The sequence below is a fragment of the Oratosquilla oratoria genome, chromosome 27 (assembly GCF_046742065.1).
Source record: "Oratosquilla oratoria isolate Oo_2021 chromosome 27, ASM4674206v1, whole genome shotgun sequence".
Lineage (NCBI taxonomy): Eukaryota > Metazoa > Arthropoda > Malacostraca > Stomatopoda > Squillidae > Oratosquilla > Oratosquilla oratoria.
In genome coordinates this window covers 5,948,398-5,970,897 of record NC_134803.1, presented here as the reverse complement: position 1 = coordinate 5,970,897, position 22,500 = coordinate 5,948,398, and the positions used below count along the sequence as shown (strand labels likewise).

At 39.8% G+C, this 22,500-nt stretch overlaps 1 protein-coding gene across 1 annotated transcript in view; it reads left to right on the top strand.

The window, feature by feature from the left end:
• Nucleotides 1–22,500, top strand: part of LOC143039873 (gamma-butyrobetaine dioxygenase-like) — a 75,713-nt gene that overhangs the window by 26,940 nt on the left and 26,273 nt on the right. Inside the window, exons 2-5 of the mRNA XM_076210173.1 lie at nucleotides 10,249–10,393; nucleotides 10,709–10,820; nucleotides 16,553–16,752; nucleotides 18,605–18,736. Of these exons, the coding sequence (XP_076066288.1) occupies nucleotides 10,325–10,393; nucleotides 10,709–10,820; nucleotides 16,553–16,752; nucleotides 18,605–18,736 (513 nt within the window). The 5' untranslated portion in view covers nucleotides 10,249–10,324. The remainder of the gene's footprint in view (nucleotides 1–10,248; nucleotides 10,394–10,708; nucleotides 10,821–16,552; nucleotides 16,753–18,604; nucleotides 18,737–22,500) is intronic.

Sequence of the window (22,500 nt, the reverse complement as noted above, 5' to 3'; positions counted from 1 at the left end):
GCATAATTATCTCTCCATACAATCTTCCCCTTCCAGCTATTCCCTGATGCGTGTTTCTCATGACACTTTTCATCCCCCACGACGTCTACTTACTTCCTTCACTCTACACATTACCTTCACCCCATTTCTCCATTCCCTCCTATCAATCAATCAATCAATCAAATCAGCCATCCTGAGTCCACTGCTGAACAAAGGCCTCCTTCATAGCATTCCATGAACCACATGACCGTGCCATCCTCTGCCACTTCACTCCTGCAAACTTTTCGATCTCGTCTCTCAACCTTCTGTCTGGTCTCCCTCTTCCACGCTTCCTACCTCGCGGCGTCCACTCAGTTACACACTTGCTCCATCGCTCATCAGCCGTTCGCACTAACTCACCTGCCCAATTCCACTTCCTCTCTTTTATTCCCTCCACAATATCTCCATTCTCCTCTGTGAAGTCCTTAGCTTTGTTTCAATCGCCCTTCTCAGCTTCCAAGTCTAACACCCGTAGATTATTGTTGGTAGAATGCATTGATTGTAAACTTTACGTTTCAAACATAAGGGTAGAGAGCCTCTCAGGATTTTATTATACTTACCAAACACTTTTCAACCAATTGTAATGCGTCTTTTTATTTCATTATCATGATCTTTTGTCACTTTTACCATCTGGCCTAAATAATTATACCCCTCAACTTCCTCAAGACTCTCACCATCAATTACAATATCTTTACTTTGAATTTTCGCGTTGAACATTACTTATTCATTTTTAAACCTACTTTGAGACTTTCTTTGTTTAGATCGCTCAGCATATCTTGCAAGTTTTCTGCTCTTTCTGAAATAAGAATAATGTCATCCGCAAACCTTAGGTGGTTCAAATATTCGCCATTAATCTTCAAACCTTTCTTTTCCCAACTCAACCTTTTGAAAATATCTTCCAAACAAGCCGTAAATAACTTGGGTGAAATTGTATTGCCTTGTCGTACTCCTTTCTTGATCTTGATCTTTTCTGTATCTTTTTGTAGTCGAATTATAGCGGTATCTTTCGCATAAATCTTTTCTTAAAACTTTTACGATCTGTTTGTTAGTACCCTGTTTGCGTAGCGAGTTTAGTATTGCTATTTGTTCTACCGAGTCAAAGGCCTTCTCGTAATCTACAAAAGCTAAACACAGAGGTATATTATATTCTGTCGTTTTCTCGATTAGTTGATTTATCGCCTGCAAATGGTCTAGAGTCGAATATCCGCTCCTAAAGCCTGCCTGTTCTCTCGGTTAGTTTCCATCTAAAACTATACTTGGTCTATTTGTAAGGATCTTGGAGAATATTTATATAATTTTGATAGCAAGCTAATCGGTCGATAGTTACTAAGGTCCTTCTGGTCTATTTTTTTTATGAAGCAAAATCACTATAGCATTACACCACGCATCAGGGACGATTTCTTGACGTAAGCACTGGATGAACAAATCAGCTAATTTAATATGAACTAATTTCCCTGCGTTTTTCAACAGATCTATTGATATACCATCTTCCCCAGGTGCTTTCGCTCGTTTCATAGTTTTTAGAACAAATTCTACTTCTTCCTTTGTAATCTCTTGTACACTACTAACGTCTACACATAAATTTACTGAATCAACTACGGTCTTCGACGAGTAAAGCTATTGGTAAAATTATTCTGCCTTTTGTTGATAAGCTTGTTGAGTTCTACTCTTTCTATTTCATCTCTCCTACTTTTAATCTTGATGGTCCTTCTTTTAATTAGGTCATTTGTAGCTTTGGAGTATTTGTTGTCTCTAATGTTTTTCATACTTCCTACTTTCTCTGCCGATTTCCTAATGATATTTACTAAATTAAAATTAATATCATCCACGCTGTCCTCCTTAGTTCTTAGAGCTTCGAATCTATTTTCTATTTCTAACTGAAATTTCTTATTATTATCCTTAATCTTTTTTAAAACTACTTTATTTCTCTCGGCTCTGAAATTAAATTTAGCTGTGCAACCTGTCATTCTATGGTCACTATGTTGACTTTATTTATAACCGTAATATTGCTAACACTTTTGCTCTCATCTCCTAATATGAAGTCTATTTCGTTCTTTGTTGTTCCATTTGGACTTCTCCGCATCCATTTACGACCTACACGCTTTTGAAAGAAAGTGTTCATTATCCTCATGTTGCAGTTCTCTGCAAAATTTACCAACATCTCGCCTCTGTCATTTCTTTCACCTACTCCAAACTTACCAATGCACGTCTCATCGCCCATCTTCTTCCCCACTTTAGCATTAAAGTCGCCTATTACCAACGTGTACTTACTTTTTTCTTGATCCATTAGCTGATTTAAATCATCATAGAACGACTCAATTTCATAGTCTGAATTCTGTGAAGTTGGTGCATAAACCTGAACAATTTTTAAAGTGTATCTTTTACACAGCCTAATCACAGTCTAAGCTACCCTGTCCGATAAACTGCTGAATTTGACTACGTCACCAGCAACTTCTCGATTTATCAAGAATCTTACTCCACTAGATCTTTCTTTGTCCTCATCTCTATAGTGGAACAGGTGGTGACCATCTTGTAATTGTATCAGCTCATCTTCCATTCTTCGGACTTTGCTTAGTCCTACGATGTCCCACTTGATGTTGTCTGGTTCTTCCGTTAAACTCTCCAGTCTGTAGTCTTCTGAGAGACTTCTTATGTTGTAAGTATAGATCTTCATTTTTTTCATGTTGTTTAAAGTGCAAGACTTGGAGGTGCTCGGACAGTGCTTACTCACATTCAGTGGCACACTGCCCGTAAGCACACGAGGCAATACGGTTGGACCTTTAGGAGACGATGATCCAACAGGAACGCCCGGTTTTGTTTTGGTTGTGATATTCATATTTACTATGAAGTGGGGTTGGCAGTAACCTCACCTCCGTGCCAACTGGTTTCTGGTGAGATATTTCTCTGGTGTCACCTTATTCATTATATTCGGTGAAGCCCTATATCTATATGGTGCCCAGTGGTGCACGCCGTCATTATGACGGTACCCCATATATCTATGAGGAATTTCCCTGTTTGCCATCAGGGACGTGCCAGTTAGCAGTGGGTCCTGCGACTGTGTGTTTGAGCTGCTCTTTGCCTGATATTTCTTACAAAACCTGTTCGATATGGGTGACCCTGCAGAGATTTCCTCTCTATCGACATAGCTTTTGTAATCATGAAGGTTCTCAAGCCTATCCACCACGTCAAGGTGTCAACTCTCGGATAGGTTCCCTTCTATATGTGACCCTAAATATCTCAAACTATCCAATTCCTACAGTCTTTATCCTTTAAAAATTACCTCCACCTTACTTCCGCTTTCACCTCTTGTACATACCATTACCTTGCTTTCATCCAAACTTACTTTCAACTTAGTCCTATAACATACTTTCTCTTGGAAAGAAATAGGTAATTGAAAATATTCATTGTGGAAACAGTTTCATCCCCGTTGAAATAAAATCAGCTTTACTCTTGGTGTGCACGTCAGGGTAGTCTTCGGGTTTAGATTAGTCTTTACTTAAGGTTGTAGCCCTAAAGTACTCTATCAAATATATTTTACCACAAGAAGTATCTTTCTTGTTTTCCAATGAACTAGATGGGTTTAAAATGACAAACTATTAGATTTTTATCCCTTTCGAAGGCAATGATTTCTATCTAACAAGGCCCACTGTGGGAGCGTTGGAGGTCACTTTAGATTGGTGGTATTCAATTAGTAGGGGCAAACACCCCACCTACTCTCATCTCCAAAATGTGGCGTTATCATATAACGCACAATTGGGGTGTCTTAGAACCTAGTCAGTAGGGCCCGACTCTTTCTCCAGTATCTATTGGTGCCTCGAAGATTTTGCTATGGAACTTGTATAAGCACAGCCTGTCTATAACTCTAACCTGACCAAAACGGCATTATAGAATGTATCAAGGACTCACCGTAGCTCAGTTAATACTTGCAGGACGCAAGCCCCCCCCCCTCCCCACCAGCCTTGTAGCCATATGAGGGGTTGTTGTTTTCTTGAAGTTGTTGGTACTGTAGGTATGGATACCCCATGCACATCTCCACTAAAGGTATCAACATCTATATTCTTTTTTCTTTAATGTAATGGAAACTTGGTTTAAACTCTAAGACTGTGAGGTAGCAGGCAACATTTCTTTCGAAACTTTTCCATTAGACAGGTACATCTGACAGAGGGATAGAATATGCGTGTACTTTCTATCCAAGAGTAATTTCTTGAGAGTGTTGGGATGCCCAAGCTAATCCAAGTGCTTCTAGGTGGGTAGCCGAGTAATTTGATTTGCCCGAGTTAATCCTTCAATTTGCATAGGGAATAGTTCTACTTCTCCAGCTCATCCATCTCTTGGAGTAGGGCACCAAATCTTTCTCTAGATATGTTAGTAAATATTAAGAAGTTTTCATAAACATAAGGAAAGGCCAAGATTGGTGCTAAACAGAAAACACGTTTAAGATAGTCAGAATTATCCTGTTCTTCTTCATTCCCAAAGTCATGCTTATTCCTTTGCGGAAAAGATTTGTAAAAGGGTACTGTGTAGGAGGCAAAATTATAGAGAAAGTGTTAGCACTATGTGGTGAGCCCTATGAGTGACCTAATATTATCTACATCTCTTAGGTTGCTTATGGTTCTGATCTTATCATAAGTTACATGGTTGTTTGCACTATCGACAACATGACCTAATAGCTATAGGTTCCTCTACAAGTATGTATATTTTGATATTTGTAGTATCAAACCCGTCAGTGAAAATTTTCCAAGTACTTCATAGCCTCCAAGTGTGGTTCTGTCATTTTTGGAAATAATCTGATTATGAAAATACACATAAGCTCATATTCCTATCATATCTAAAGGTATGTTATCCATTAATATCTGGAAGTTATGTGGGACATTTCTCAACCCATAGAGCATTTGTTAGAATTTCTAATGCTCTTAGTGGGTGCTGAACGTAGTCAACCTCTTTGAATTATCACATAGTGTGATTTATCAAAAATATAACTTCAAGTCAAGAAACGAAAATAAATTCCTTTTATACATGAGAAGCATATGGATACAGCCAGGTTCTGCAAAAACGTTTACTTTTCTGTACTTAAAAACTATTCTGAAAATTTCGTCTCTTCTTAGAACGGGAAATAAAAAATCTTCCTTCCGTGTCGAATTTAGTAGGTTAGTATATTGGTAGGAGTAGTTCCCTGTTTTATTCTTATTTCGTTAAATTTGTAGACCTCGAACTTCGTTTGGGAGTGTTATTAGTTTCTGTAGTTCTAAAGTATACATATTACATATTTATGTGCCTGAGGAGAGTCACCTGTTTTCAAATCATGTTCATTTGATTTGTATGACTGATGCATCAGCTGAGGGTACAGACTGAATAGTTCTCAATGTCTACCACCTTTATTAGGTGTATTTACATGTATCATACATCAATATACCAAAGGCTTTTTTACCCTTGCACGGGAGGTAGTCAAAAAACAAAAGCACAGAAAGCATTCCCACCCATTCCATCCCCTACATACTCTATTCCCCTCTACCCTCTTCCCTCCCTCTTATCCTGGCACCTCCTGAATGACGGGTCATCCCTGCATCTTATCCACTGCCCTAGGTCAGAAGTACTGTCTCATGACACAGCAAATCCACAGCAAGGGCGTTTAATAAATTTGGCGACCCCTCCCCGTCCTCTCATGCAGAAAAGGCTCCGTCAATTTATTTCTCATACATACTCCGTCATCCCCCATCTACTTCCCCTCATACATCACAGTATCATTCATACACAACCTTTCTCCATTCAAACCTACCTTCTGTCCTCTCCCGTCTTTCCTCAACAGACATTCCCCTCTTTCCCAATACCCGTTTTGCCCCATCCATCTATTTCATCCTAGGCCACCCCCTCATGTTTACTCCATCTACCTCTACCTTCCACACCTCTTTTACAAATCTTTCCATGTGTCCAAATCATACTAATACTCTTTCATCAACCCTATCTCCTAACTCCCTTTCTACCCCTGTTCTCCTCCTCACCCCTATCATACTTCTCAGGCATTTCATTTTAAACACATTCAAACTCCTTCTTTCTTCCTCTCTTATGTTCCATGTTTCTGCCCCGTATAGTGCTGTCAGCACAATCACTCCTTCATATAATCCCCTCTTAGCATCCATTCCCAAATGTCTATTTCTCATTACACTTTCTAATCCCTCAATGCCTTTACTCGCTTCTCTCAATCTACATTCCACCTCCACCCCCCCACTCCTCCCTTTCCTGCCACATTCGCAACCAAATATCTAAAACTATCCACTTCCTCCAGTCTCTCTCCCTTAATACTCACTTCCAGTCATCTGCCACTTTCTCCCCTTGTACATCTCATCACCTTACTTTTACTAATATTTATCTTCAACTTCCTTCTTTCGCACACCTTTCCAAACTCTGTCACTAACTTCCCCAATCCCTCCTCTGATCCTGCTACAAATAACAGGAGGCTTATGTCCCACTTTTCTCCATTTTCTTTAACCATCTCCAATCTCTGACCCACTACCCTTGCATTTACCCCTCACACACCCCATCCATGTAAAAATTGAACAGCCAGGGCGACACAACACATCCCTGAATAAGTCCCACCTTTACCTCAAACCATTCATTCTCCATTTCTAATCCTAACACAAGCTCCACTACTCTCGTAAAAACTCTCGAATGCTCTTAACAGCTATCCTCCTATCCCATATATCTGCAATACCTCCCACAGTCCCTTCCTGTCTACCCTGCCATAAGCCTTTTCCAGATCCATAAAAGCCCAAAAAACATCCTTACCTTTTCCTATAGCTTTCTCACATATCTGTCTTACCACAAAAACCTGATCTACACAACCCCTACCTGTCCTAAACCCACAATGTTTCCCACTAATTACTCCCTCTATTCCTTTCCTAATCCTCTCTCAATTAAAACCATCCCATAACCCTTCCTAACTACACTTTAAAAACTGATCCCTCTGCAACTACTACACTCACACTTGTCCCCTTTTCCCCTGTAAAGTGGAACTATACAGGCACTCCTCCAGTCCTCCGGCACTCTACCCTCTCTTAAACAAACATTAAATAATCTCACCAGCCAATCCACTATCACCGCACCAAACCAGGTGCCTTACTCTCATCATTTTAACAGCTGTCTTCACTTCATCTTTCCTTATTTCTCATCCATTTTCCTCACTCATCACAGTCATTTTCTTAGTGCGTCCCACTACAGCTATCTTCCCCTCCCTATACTCCTTCACATTTAGCAACTTCCTAAAATACTCTGCTCACCTTTCTCTCACTGCCTTCTCTTCCATATTATCTCTCCATCTGCACATTTTACCTTTTCTTCTCTACTTGATTCGCCTCCTCTTTCTCTTTTAATTTCTTTCCAAAACATTTTTATTACTTTCCAATTTTTTTTGTCATACTCTTGTCCCATTTCATATCTGCTCCCTTCTTTCCCTCCTTTATCTTATGCTTTACTTCTCTTCTCTTTACTTTGTACCTCTCATACGATTCCCTCGTCCTAAATTGTTACCAATCTAAGAAAGCCTGCTTCTTCTCTTCTACACTCTTCTTTGCTTCCTCATCCCGCCACTCATTACCCTTCCTTCTATTTCCTCCTGTCCTCCTTGTTCCACACACCATCTTTGCACACCTTATGAGTCCCTCCTTGAAACATCCCCATTCTTCCTCCCACTCCTCCTTTAGCTTCTTCTTATACTCCTTCTCCTTTTCTTTCTTATTTAAGCAGTTCACTCTAAGTACTTCCCAACCTTCTGTCCTTTTCCTCTTTCTCCACCTATTCTCCATTCCCAACTTACCTTCCACCAGAAAATTATTTGATATTCCCCTACTTTCTCCCCTTAGAACATGTACATCCTTAACTCTTCCTACTATATAGTCCATTAACGTTCTACCTACCACCCTTCAATCCATCTCCCTTTCCCATATGTACTTATGCTTGAATTTCTTCCTAAACACTGTATTTGCTATCATCAACTCCCTTACGAGACACATCACCACCATCAACTCTCCACTATGATTTTTTTCTGGAACTTCATACTTTCCAATCAATCTGTCTGTTGGTTTATTTTCTACCCCAGGATTAAGGTCTCCCAGTACAGCTACATTAATATTTCTCCCCAATCCCTCCATGCACACATTTAAATTCATCCAAAAAGCCTCCCTTTCTTTTGCACTCTTCTCAATACCAGGCCCATACGCACTTACAAAACCCACATCTCCCTTCCCAGCTTAACCTTCATCTACATTAACCTTAAAGAAACTCTTTCCACTCCACTACACGCTTACCTATCTCTTCACTTACTAGTATAGCCACCCCTTCTCTCCTTCTCTTCACTCCTGAGAACCTTCCAATTACACTCCCAAACTCACACCAGCCCCTACCTTTCAACTTTAATTCACTCAATGCTAACACATCCATATTTCTTCTCATAAACATATTGCCTCTCTCTTCCCTTTTACTCTCATCTGTACCATATCCACCCACATTAAAAGACCCAAAGGTTAGGGCACTCATTGGAAATGTCTAGACCCTCTTATGCCTTTACTTTTTTTTTTTTTTAGAAATGTCCCCTGTGGGGCTACAGGTAGCAGTATTCTTAGTCCTATCCTCTTCCCGTTTTTTTTTTTTTTTTTTTTTTTTTTTTTTTTTTTTGTCGCAGGTAAAATGATGTGTGGCTCTGATCCATAGGGGCGCCCCATATAGACCCTAAAGTATCAACTGCATGCCACTTAGCCACAATAACATGCAGCCAATACACTAGACGGGTGTATGTACAAGAAATTATTCCCTAATATAGCTTGTTTCTTTCATTTGAAATGTTTATAGCTAGGGTAATGGAGCGTTTGCTTTCCTCAATCATATCCCAAGTTGGTTATAATTCAAGTTTCTTGCTTTACGTACAATCAAGCACATTATTACAGACAGCTCAGCATTGGCAGCAAGCAAACATAAATACAACGTATCTACTGAAAGGTGGACTGCCTCTGGGGAAAGCCCGAAAAGGAGATCGGTTTCCCACGCAACTTCAAAGACCAACATAAGTTTAATTAATTCAACACTTTCAGGGCTTTAGTGTCCATGGGCTAGAAACACGTAGGATTCTTTTATGACTGGAAGCTAAACTCCGGTCGAAAAACAATCCCGATAAATTTTGAATATTATTACTCCCGCAATTCAACTATTTTTTCAAATATCTCGTTTACTAGCTCTAGCTTCACATTTGCTGCATGAAATTGTACTTTAGACATAAACGCTAAATGTTAGTCATGAACTAGAATAAAATGAATCAGACCTTGTCGTGAAATGTGAAGGACGTGTATGGGAACAAATAAATGTCATACATCTTATCAGCTCCCCAAGAGTCAGTTGATCATCACCTCATGAGATCATAAGATGACCGACAGCTCGGAAAGGTGTTATTTGTTATTTGTCTTTTTGTGCAGTGACATTATTGTTCACTAAAGGATCTGGAAAGTGGTAGTGGGGAGATGATTTTCTTCTCTATTAGCGTTTTTTGTTGTTGTTGTTATTGTTTTTTACAACAGTCACCATTAACATTGTCTAAAGTGTTGCACATCTCTGGAGCATGGCCCCACTTAAATGTGGCAAGTCATGTTTTTATTGTGCATGTGATTTAATTGAAGGAAGACAGAACAACAGGTCATGCAAAATTACTTCAAGAAAGGTAACATGAAATCTGCAACTAAAACTAGGGTATGCTTATACTAAAAGAAAGACAAAAATCTATATGACCATGTCATTCAAATCCACCAGAGATTTTATATGTATGAACAACGTAATCATATGAATGGAATACAAGAGGCCGTGCATGAATAATCTAAACTGCATTGGCACAAAGCAATGTAACAAAGTATTTTTCTTTATACACATTCAGTGTCCATGATTTCGAAGAAGCTACGTGATTTGGGGGGATAAGAGTATTGGATTTATCTAATTACATAGCGGGGTACCACTAGTAATATGTCTTGTTGAGACATATGAGGCCAATTACTTCCAAACACTGACCCTCATATACTGCAATGTCCGCTACTGTAACTTAAGTCCTCCCTCACCACTTAAGTTACTTGTTTATTTACCTAACTGGTTTTAGGAGAAATAATTACTATTGATAACCATATTATCATTAGGCTGTTAACTAATCTGGCATTAACACAGACCCTCATATAAATCTGAATTTTCATTATTGTATTCCAGTACCTCCCATTCCCCAAACACATTCTTCGGCCATACACGACGTTGACGATACCCTTGTGCTTGGAAAACTTTCACTATGTTAACGAGCCAAGTGCTTCGAGTGACTGCACGAGCAACATCCTCATTGCTCCTTCCATCTACACAGGTGAGGAGAATCTATATATACTGATACTGTTAAAAATCATTGTGTAATGTGGGTTATTTTGTAATGTTATTGATCATGTAGACTTCTGGTCTACATACCAAGGCCTTGCTATTGATGCAACTTACTCTTAAATCAACCTAAACTATAATTAGTTCCTCTTGATGTAATCGCTTAAGATACCAGGTTTTCATGCAAACTTCTTTCAAGTTAATTGAAACTATGGTGAGTTTTCTTAATTCAAATGCCAAGACCAGGTCACTCTACCGGCACTGTTCCCAGTAACCTTAGCAAAGCCAACGCTTTCTTTGTCCTCAGTATGCTGGAAAGACAATACCAAGAACAGTTAAAATGATCGCAAGGTCATTCCAACGATCGACGCCCGCTTTCCTTCAGCAACCAACACAAAGAGATGGCTTTTTTGAAGCAGGTACTTGTAACTTGTTTTTGTAATGATATGTGCAATATTTGTGATTATCTGGACTATGGGGATTCAATCTCTCTCTCTCTCTCTCTCTCTCTCTCTCTCTCTCTCTCTCTCTCTCTCTCTCTCTCTCTCTCTCTCTCTCTCTCTCTCTCTCTCTCTCTCTCTCTCTCTCTCTCTCTCTCTCTCTCTCTCTCTCTCTCTCTCTCTCTCTCTCTCTCTCTCTCTCTCTCTCTCTCTCTCTCTCTCTCTCTCTCTCTCTCTCTCTCTCTCTCTCTCTCTCTCTCAATGAAAACACGTTCTTATTTATCCTGCTAAGCTCAGAGGAAAGCATCTTATCTACAACATATAAAGATTCAATGTTGCCGAACAAGCTCTTCCATGACAAGTCACCTTCACAGTACTTATTCAGATTACAGTATCTTTGCTGTGCTCAACAGGAATGAGGAAAAATATTTCAATTATCCCCAAAATCAACAAAACTGTTCTAGCGCGACACGGCAAAACAGATGGATAATAGTGATAAGATCTTATCTCTCCGATTAGTCCTTTTCTGAAAAAAAAATGGCTGCAATTTGCTCCATGAAAAGTTCACTTAATATCCTTTGTAATAGGTAACCCATATTCCATCGATGCAATACAAAGTGGAACCTCTTTAGTATTACATGACATCTTGTACATTTTCTTCTGGTTAACATCAGGTGGTTTCCTCAGGCCAAATAATGACCCTCCATTTGAACGGTTGTCTGCAGGTTGAAGGCCCCATCTGACTGAAGTTTATTGTTCAGCAGAATGAAAATGCATGACACAAGCAAAAATGAAATGTGGGGTTGATGCTGACCAACAGGAGGAAACGAAAAGAGAGATATTTTCCCCTTCCTATCCTTTATATCAGAGAGAGCTATTCTGAAGCCTAATTATAATACCTGATGTACTGGGGTACTGATCTAGTACTGGAGTATTGACTACTTGCTATCATACATTAGCGACTGTATGACAGGACTGCTTTGAGGGACTAATAAGGATTGGAATCACCCATCATTTGTCTATGTTAGAGTAAAGCATCTAATCATAGAAGAATTGTGCTACTTTTGTACTAGAACTGTCCCTACTTTATGCTTCTCCCTTGAAACTGTCCTTTACCACTTCTATGATTATACATCTGTGATCCGTATAAAGTGACAAATTAGGATGGAGTGATGGGACGAGGTATCCTGCTCTCCGTATATCAATCCTACGAGAAGTCAATGCATAACAGGATCTAGGAGGAGAATTACAACTAGAACCCTAGAATTCGAGTTATTGAATGTGCGCGGTTGTGGGACAGATGAGATTAAAAGGGAAATGATAGCCATGTTTATGATACATACATATACCAAGGCTTTTTCCCCCTTCCAAGGGAGGTAGCCAAAAAGGGAAAGGCATAAAAACACTCCCACCCATTTCATCCCTAAATACACTCCACACCCCTCCCACCCTTCCTCTCATCTGAGCACCTCCTGGATGACGGGTCATCCCTGCACCCTGCCCACCGCCCTGGGTCAGAAGCAGTGTCGCAAGACACAGTACATCCACAGCGAGGCCGCTTCATTTAATCGGCGACCCCCCCCTCTCCGTCCCCCTTTGCATATAAGGCGAGGACGGGGAGAAATCCCTTCGGGCTGCGTCAAAATTTACTCACACATACTACCCCACCCCCCACTTCCCCGCCCATTCCTCCTCATGCAGTCACAACATCATCCATATACAAATGTGTTAGCGTAAGTGAAACTAAGTTGAAAGAGAGGGGCGATTTAAAGTTTAGGAGTGTGGCGGGGAATGTCAGGAGTGATGAGGGGTCAAAAGAGCTACGTGATCAGATAGGAAAGCTCTTGGTGGAATGTATCTTCAAGTTTAATGTTGATGAAGGTGAAACTTGGAAGTGAGATGTAGGATTCTGTAATCGTATATGGACCTTGTTGTGAGAAAAGTTAAAAGAAAAAGGAACCTTTTTGGATATATTTAAACGAGTGCTTAGAGTTTTGGGGGGAATGTGAATGTAGTGATGTTAAGGAATTTCAATTCTAGAGTAGAGGATGAGACAATAGATGAAGTAGTAGGGAATTCTGGGGTACCAGGTAAAAATCATAGTATTGGAAATGTGTTTAGAAAGGGAGTTGATGATAGCAAACGCAATGTTCAAGAATAGAGTCAAGTATAAACATACAAGGGAGTGGGTGGTGTACGGATGGGTAGCTGATAGGGCATTAATGGTCTGTGTAGTGGTATCTTAAGGAAGTATGGGAAGGGTTCTGTACGTTCATGCCTTTAGGGGGAGAGTGGGGAATGGCAGATAATTGTTTTGGTAGAAGGGAAATTCAGAGTAGAGAATAAGTGGAAGATGAGGAAAGGGTGGAAGGTAAAGAAGTGTTTTGAGTTAATGGTGAATGAGAAGGAAAAGGAGAGGGAATGCCAAGTGAAGCTGAGAGAAGTGTGGAAGGTGGTGAAGGATACATGAGAGGTAGGAGTAGAAGAAGAATGGGTATGTTACAGGGAGAAAGTAACAGAGTACAAAGATGGTATGTAGAACGAGGTGGATGGAGAGATGGGTAGTGAATGGTGAGATTTAGCGAGCAATTGTGAAATGGTTGCAAGGTAGAACTAACGAAGAGGAAAACGTAAGGTAAAAGAAGCAAGGAGGAGGGCAGATATATAATGTGGTTGAAGTATGACAGTAGTGAGTGGTAGGAGAATGAAATGAAGGTAGTAGTAGAAGCAAAGGAGCAAGCATATTAGATTGGTTGCAAGGCACAACTTGGGAAATATATGAGAGATACATGAAGAACAGCAACGCAAAACGTAAGGTAAGAAAGACAAAGAGGAGAGCAAATATAAAATGGAGTAGGAACATAATAAAAAAAAAGAAATAAAATGATGAAAAGATGTTTTAGGAGGAAGTGAAGAGATTGAGGGGTGAGTCGGATAAAGAATAAAATGTTAAAGGTGCAAATGGACAGATGGTATTAGAAGTGAAGGCAGTAAGGGGAAGTTGAGAGGAGTTTTTTGCAGACTTGTTAGATATGGACAAGACTATGGAGGGAGGGATTGACAGTGGGAGGAGCTAACAATATGACTTGATAAGAAAGGAAAATGATAGGGAAATAGGAATAGATGAGGTACACGAGGCTTTGAAAACTATGAAAGCTAGTAATGCGCCTGGTTTGGATGGATGTCATGCAGTGTCTGAAAAAGGAAGGTAAAATGATAGTGTATTGGCTAGTGAAATTGTTTGCTGTATGTCTAAGGGAGGGGAGTGTATTGGAGGACTGGATGAGTACTTGTATATTTCAGTTTTAGGATGGAACGGAGGACAAATACGAGTGTCGTGGTATAAGAGATAATTTCATTGAGCGTAGTTGAAAAGGCATATAGGAAGGTGTTGATTGAAAGGATTAGGAGAGGAGCAGAGGAAATAATTTGTGAGGAACAGTGTAGGTTTCGGAAGTGCGGGGATTTTTTTAAGCAGACTTTCTAGAAGTTTCTGGCAAAAAGTATGTATTTTAAGCCTTTATGTCGACAGGAAGGCAGATTTGTTAGAAATTTCTGTCAAAAAGTATGTATTTTGAGCCTTTATATAGATAGAAAAGCATTGTCGATTTTTTTTATAGATATATGGGATTAGGAGAAAGCTGTTAAGAGCATTGTATTAGAATTGGGAATTCGTGAGAGCGAGTTGTATGAGGTGAAGGTGGAGCTGCACCACGAATATGTCACCATGAGTAAAAGCAGCAACGACTGCAACAGCAATGTAGGAGAGAGGCCAAACGCAGAGTATGGGATCCAATATATTTGACGTTTCGCCCTGCTGGGCGAAACGTCAAGTATATTGGATCCCATACTCTGCATTTGGCCTCTTTCCTATTATGTCACCAAGGCTGTTCAATATGTACATGGTTGAGGTGGTGCGGGAGATAAGTCTGAGGGCCAAGGACAAGGGTTTGAAGATGGTTAGAGGGTGTGGAGGGAAGTACGAGGTGCACCAGTTGTTGCTTACGAATTACACTGCGCTTGTGGTTCGGTCAGAGGAGGGTCTGAGGCAGTTAGTGACGGAATTTGGGAAGGTATGTGATAGGAGGAAGTTGAAAGTAAATGTGAGTAAAAGTAGGATGATGATATTTATAAGGGTTGTTGCTTACGAATTACACTGCGCTTGTGGTTCGGTCAGAGGAGGGTCTGAGGCAGTTAGTGACGGAATTTGGGAAGGTATGTGATAGGAGGAAGTTGAAAGTAAATGTGAGTAAGAGCAGGATGATGATATTTATGAGGGGAGAGGAAGGTAGTAAGTTGGAAATATATTCTAAAGACGAGAGGACTTATGGGTATGGAAAGTATCATGAGAAATAGGTATCTAGCAATGAATGCAAGTGTAGGATTGTATTAAGGGGAGATTGTTGCTACGTTACTGTATGGGGTGGTGACTTGGAATTTAAAAGAGGCAGAAAGGAGAAGTTTAGATGTGCTTATGATGAAGTGTCTGAGAAGTATGGTATGGTTACCAGAATGAGTGGAGTGATAAATAAGATGTGAGGAATTGAGCTTGGGTAGAAAGAGATGCTAGATAGAGATGAAAGTTTGTTGGGAGAGTTTGTACACATGGAAAGAAAAAAATGTAGAAAACAGAGGGAAGACCAAAAATAAGATAAGTGGATGGGGTGAATGGACTTGAGTAAAAGAGGAATGTCTGTTGAGCAGGTAAAGAAGCAGGCAGGGCATAGCTGTGAGTGGAAGGGGAAAGAAAAAAAATGTAGAAAGCAGAGGAGAAGACCAAAGATAAGATGAGTGGATGTGGGGGAATGGATTTGAGTAAAAGAGGAATGTCTGTTGAGCAGGGAAAGAAGAAGGCAAGGCATAGCTGTGAGTGGAAGGGGTTGTCAATGAAGGTTAATTTTTGCAGCCCAAAGGTATTTCTCCTCGTTTTCCCTATTTATCGTATGGGAGACGAGGAGGGAGGGCGCCGTGTAAAAGAAACGGCTAGCCTTGATATGGATGTGCTACGTCTTGCTGTATTGCTACCCGGACAGTGGGCGGGAGACGGGGATGACCCATTATCTAAGAGGAGCTAAGATAAGAGGGAAGCAAGTGGGTGAAGGATGGGGTGCAACTGGGTGGCTCACTTATAAGGGGAAAGAAACCATTAGCATGTAGATAGAATTATAATGCAGTCACCTTGAGGTTAGCATCCTTTTTATTCTTTCTTTTAACGTTGAATCACTTTGAATCTAGCCTTATTTGAACATTCTTTTAACTTTGTAACCCTGTTATCTGTTGTTATAGTTTTCTAGATTTCAGTTCTGTTAGTCTTCATCTCTTTGTTAATGACACCCTACACCACACTAGATATAGTACTGTATTTCACGGCTTATTCCTGACAAATGACATTTCCCTAGGGACACTCACCAATTTTCTTTCTATAACTCCTTAACTTATTGCCCATAACTTCTCCTCCCCACGTGTTTTTACACTGTTACTCGCCTACTACCGATCTATGTATCATCTTTATCTCGAGTTCCTTAGACAATTATCTTCACTTTCTTTTCACTTTCACTTTCTATCATATTAATAGAATTCAACGAACTTACCCAAATTAAAATAAACTAATTTCACCTAATCTAATTCAACCTCAACTAACTGAACTTAACACGATCTAACCTGACCTAAAATAACTCCAATTTATTAATCTCCATAAATAATCAACGTAGCCAGCTGTAAGCATATCACCCATTTCGAAGTTGGCCCTCGAAGCGTCAAGGTGGAGTTCTTCGACGGCGAGCCATCTGAGTACCCTTACGTCTGGCTGCGGGAGAACTGCCAGTGCTCCTCTTGCTTCAACGCCTCTGCCATCGCCAGGGCTTTCCTTCTCGAAGAGCTTGACCTCACAATCACACCCAAAGACGTCCAGGTATCTCGAACTTAATAATATACATACATATATACTGTATATATATATATATATATATATATATATATATACATATATATATATATATATATATATGTATATATATGTATACATATATATATATATATATACATATATATGTATATATATATATATATATATATATATATACATATATATGTGTGTGTGTGTGTGTGTGTGTGTGTGTGTGTGTGTGTGTGTGTGTGTGTGTGTGTGTGTGTGTGTGTGTGTGTGTGTGTGTGTGTGTGTGTGTGTGTGTGTGTGTGTGTGTGTGTGTATTCACCACGGTCTTTGGATCACGTGTTGGACTCGTGATCAACAGTTATTTCCCTCCCAGAAGAGAGCTCAGAGCTCGTATGACCGATCTATGGGTAATGCTGTGACCTCACACGCACACACACACCCAAGTCCCCACCCACGAGAGTTGGAGTAACGACTCGAAGAGCAGCGATATTAAAATTATTCAAGCCCTGGGCAGGATTCGAACCCGGACCGCCGTAGTGACAGCCGAAGATTCTACCAACCGCGCCACCGAGTCGTGTGTGTGTGTGTGTGTGTGTGTGTGTGTGTGTGTGTGTGTGTGTGTGTGTGTGTGTGTGTGTGTGTGTGTGTGGTTGTGTTTTTGTGTGTGTGGGTGTGTGTGTGTGTGTGTGTGTGTGTGTGTGTGTGGTGTGTGTGTGTGTGTGTGTGTGTGTGTGTGTGTGTGTGTGTGTGTGTGTGTGTGTGTGTGTGTGTGTGTGTGTGTGTGTGTGTGTGTGTGTGTGTGTGTGTGTGTGTGTGTGTGTGTGTGTGTGTGTGTGTGTGTGTGTGTGTGTATGTGTGTGTATGTGTTTGTGTATATGTGTGTGTATGTGTGTGTGTATGTGTGTTTATGTCTATGCATGTGTGTGTATGTATATGTGTGTATGTGTGTGTTTACGTGTGTGTGTATGTGTGTATATATATGTGTATGTGTGTATGTATGTATATAGACTGAATATTCCACTATCGGAGAAAAGAAAGGTATTTGAAGATACGTATATTGTGATCACTAACTATGATCCTCTTCAGCGTGGGTTTACAGATGGTGGGTTAACTTAGATACATCAAGAGTAGATACATAAAGGAGACATGGGGTAGTAAGCTTACTAGTGTGTGGTCTGTTTGAGCCCAAGGCGTGAAGACCCCATGGTCAAACTGACCGCGAATCAAATGTTTGTGCGACAGATGGTAGGTTCAGGTCTGGGTGGACAATTTAACGTTTAATATTGTTGATGGCCAAACTGGTAATGGCGTTCGGGGACCATTGTCCTTTTGAAGTATTGAAAGTAGGTAGTTGTTTGATCAGGGAGGACTCAAAATTTTTTCCTTTACACTTACGGTGTATACTGGTAATGGCGTTTGTGAACCATTATCATTTTGAGGTATTAAAAGTAGGTAGTTGTTTGATCAGAGAAGACTAAACTGTTTTTCTTTTGCAGTTACAGTGTTATCAGAAAGTATAGAAATTCAACTAAATGCGCCCACGTTAATTGAATTACCGAACGGACTGGGACAGGGCTGATATAATTTACAAATCATAAAATTCCTTAGAGCATCTATCCAGTCTCTGATAAGATAGTTTAGGATTTTTGTGTTCCTTTGGCTACTTGAACCGAGACTAGTTTGTAGGGCAATAACCAAACAACTCGTAACAATCTTTACGAAATATTCCGAAGTATATAAGTTTCCATATAGATAGTTGTTCATAGCTCGTTAAGCGAGGTGACTGCGGTATAGGTTACCTTGCTTTGCATGTCAAAGCTGACTGTATAAGAAAATCAAAATAAATACTAGCAAAATGCCTTTTCAGCTTTTGGACGGGAACATTCACGTCGAGTGGCATGATGGCCACGTCGGCGTCTACAAAGGCGACTGGCTCCACCACCGCTCTTTCAAGCCTGCCATCCGCGCCGCCAAAAGAAGCCATTACATGCTCTCCAAGGTAAGTTTTCTGTATAAACACACATATATACACACTCAAATATATATATATATATATATATATATATATATATATATATATATTTATATATATATATCTGTGTGTGTGTGTGTGTGTGTGTGTGTGTGTGTGTGTGTGTGTGTGTGTGTGTGTGTGTGTGTGTGTGTGTATGTGTGTATATGTATATATATATGTATATATATATATATATATATATGTATATATATGTATATATATATATATATATATATATATATATATATATATGGTATACTTAGGGCGCAGGTTCTCCTTGATACACACTGAGGTAAACACCACAGCATTGTCATAATTATTTATCTTCTTCCTAATATTTTCAATTTTCCTCGCTATAGTTCTGGCTTTGGTAGGGTGATCGTAAATCAACTGTCCAAAGTTATCCATTTTAATGATACAACTTGACGTTTCGACTTCAAGGAGTCATTCTCAAAATAATTACAATTCAACACAACACAAACAGGCACAGACCAACTACATGTTTACAGACTGAACAAGGCGACGTCTTTCCATATACATGGAAAGGCTTACAATAGTGTGTGGGCCGTTGATCTGACCCTAGCTGATCGTCTCAGAGGAGGGGGAGGGGGAGAGGGAGGGGAAGGGGGAGAGGGAGGGGGAGGGGGAGGGGAAGGGGGAGAGGGAGGGGAAGGGGGAGAGGGAGGGGGAAGGGAAGGGGAAGGGGGGCTCGGGGCAGTAGGCAATGTGAGAGGGCTAGACATAATCCCACTATTGGTGGGATTAGTTCTCACATGTCTTGATGAGCTATTGAATAAGGGAATGGCCGTTACCATATTAGATTGTATATTAATGCTAGGAGCCCATTCCCTGATATACATAGCCTCTAGCATCCTTAATTCTCTAACATCATTACATTGTGTAACTACTTCAGTGTTGTTAACAATGATTGATTTATCAAGGGAAGATTGATGCTCGTGCTGAAAATTATCTTTAATCGCTCCCTGTTGGAGATGGAGCGTTAGGCAACGGCTGAGACTACAGGTCGTAAACCCAATGTATGCACATTTGTAGAGCGCGCAGTCTCCATAATTACAGTTGAATATGTACACCACATTGGTTTTTGACAGAGTTCCAGACTTGCCAGACAAATAATTTTTCAGCACTAAGGAGCAAGTGCGGGGGTTCTTATAAAAAAAAATCACCATTCGTAAGACATGGCTGTCTTCCACCTATTTACAATTTCTGAAGATGATGTCTTTCACACGTTTTTCGTCTTCCCGGTACGAACTGCTACAAATATTTTGGTAGTAAACTGTGATTTTGTTTTGCTGACACAGAGAGTACTCAGAGGCACGACGGTCTAGCAAGTATTTAGTGGTTTGATCAAAATCTGTGTTAGAGTAACCATTGTTAACTAACATCTGACGTAAGTGCTGAAGTTCGGCATGCAGCAGATGCCAAGAAGAGTAAACATTAATTGCCCGCCTCACGTATGCCTTGATTACCCCTCTCTTGTAATCTTGTGTGCATTCACCCTCACCATTCATGCACTAACCAGCATTGGTGGGCTTGCGGTAAATGGAGGTAATAAAAGCATCTGAGGAACCATCTACCATTACATTGAGGAAAGTGAGTCTTATTCAACTCCACAATGAACTTTAAACCAGAAATAACTTGAAGGTTAGTTCTGAGTTCCTCGAGTAACTGTAGGTCATCTACACACACAAAAATGTCATCAACATACCTACGATACAAAATTAGTTTGGTATGGAGTTTTTTTTTTTTTTTTTTTGTACAAACAAGTTACCCGATGGACATCTGAAAGGGGCCTCAGAAATACAGGCCAGGAACATATCTTTTAAGATGTTTTCAGGGAGTTTGGGGGGAGGGAGCACTGAGTGGCGATAAACAAAGTTAAGAATAATATCAATAGTTCTAAAAAGGGAGACATTTGAGAAGAGACTATCCTCATCCAACGAAGCCATGATGGCAGTAGGCCTACTTATTTTTAAAATGTCAATATATTCATCTGTGAATTTGAGTAAGTGGTGGGGATGTAAGGGGTGAGAATTTGGTTTAAGCGTTTAGCAAAGGAGTAGGTAGTGGTGGGAATTTGAGAAATAATGGGCCTTATAGACCAAAAAATAAAGAAAGAATAGGACCAATTAAAAACTATGAAAATGTCATGATAGAATCGGAAGAAAAAATGAGTGAGGAGTTTAACAATTATTTTCTATCGGTGTTTACTAATGAGAGGTTAGATAAAGTACCTGACTGCGATCCGATTTTCAGAGGGGATGAAGAAAATAGCCTAACTAATATCAGCATTAGTAAAGAAGAAGTTATCAAGCAGATTGACAGACTTAAAGCTACAAAATCTCCGGGTCCGGACGAAATTTTTCCAAGAATGCTTAAAGAGTGTAAATTTGAAATCTGCGACCAGTTAACTGAAATATTCAATAAATCGGTAGACACTGGTTCTGTTCCAACTGCTTGGAGGCAGGCAAACGTTGTTGCTGTTTTTAAGAAGGGAGATAGATCGACCATATGCAACTACAGGCCAATCAGTTTGACATTGGTTATAGGAAAAATGCTTGAATCAATAATAGTAAATAGACTCAGAGAACACATTGAAGGGCATAATTTAATTCGTGATTCACAGCATGGTTTCTCCAAAGGTAAGTCATGCGTGACTAATCTTCTATCCTTTTACACTAAGGTATATAAGGCGTCAGACAACAATGAAAATTACGATGTTATTTACCTTGACTTTAGCAAAGCGTTCGACAAAGTGCCACACCAGAGACTACTAAATAAAATCAAAGCCCATGGCATAGGAGAAAAAGTGTTAGAATGGATTAGAGCTTGGATTAGTAACAGAAAACAGCGGGTCACCATAAATGGAATAAAATCTAGGTGGGGCAATGTTACTAGCGGGGTCCCCCAGGGCTCGGTTTTTGGGTCCCTTGTTGTTCATTATGTATATAAACAACTTAGACGATGGGTTAAATAGTGATGTTAGTAAGTTTGCGGACGACACTAAAATAGGACGCCTAATTAGGTCAGGAGAAGACGCCCAGATTCTGCAGGATGATCTTAATAAACTGTTAACATGGTCGGTGAAATGGCAAATGAACTTCAATATCTCTAAGTGTAGCGTGTTAAACGTAGGGCTACACAACCCCGAAAATAGATACAACTTAGATAACACGTTTTTAGAAAAATCTTCGGGGGGGGGGGGGGCGCACACCTGGGAGGGGGAGTATTTAAAGCAATATATAATTTAGAAAAATATATTTTGGTTAGGGTTAAGGGTTAAAGTTAGGTGGTTTATGGTGAGGGAACACACCACTACTGTAGTCCCCCCTTAAGTTATTATTTTCGTAACAAACGAATCAATATAACTAAACAAACCATTGTATGCGTTCATAAATATTATCTATATTTGTAAAAGTAATGTTGCCACAAACTATGATAGCTTTTGTAAGAAAAAATCATGCAAATCTATAATGATTGTATAATTTTACCAAATGTTGAAATATTACCTATATTCATTTTATTTTAGTGGGGAGGAAATTTATTATCTACAAACTCTTTCTAGGTTTTTCCAAATAAACCCCAATAACTATATATATTCTGAAGATAAATAAAGTAGATACATTTCTTCACCTTTTAGCTGTAGGCATTTATTGTCAATCCACACACACACTCACACACGCACGCAAAAGAATGTGCACATGATATTTGTGTTTGTGTATGCATGTTTT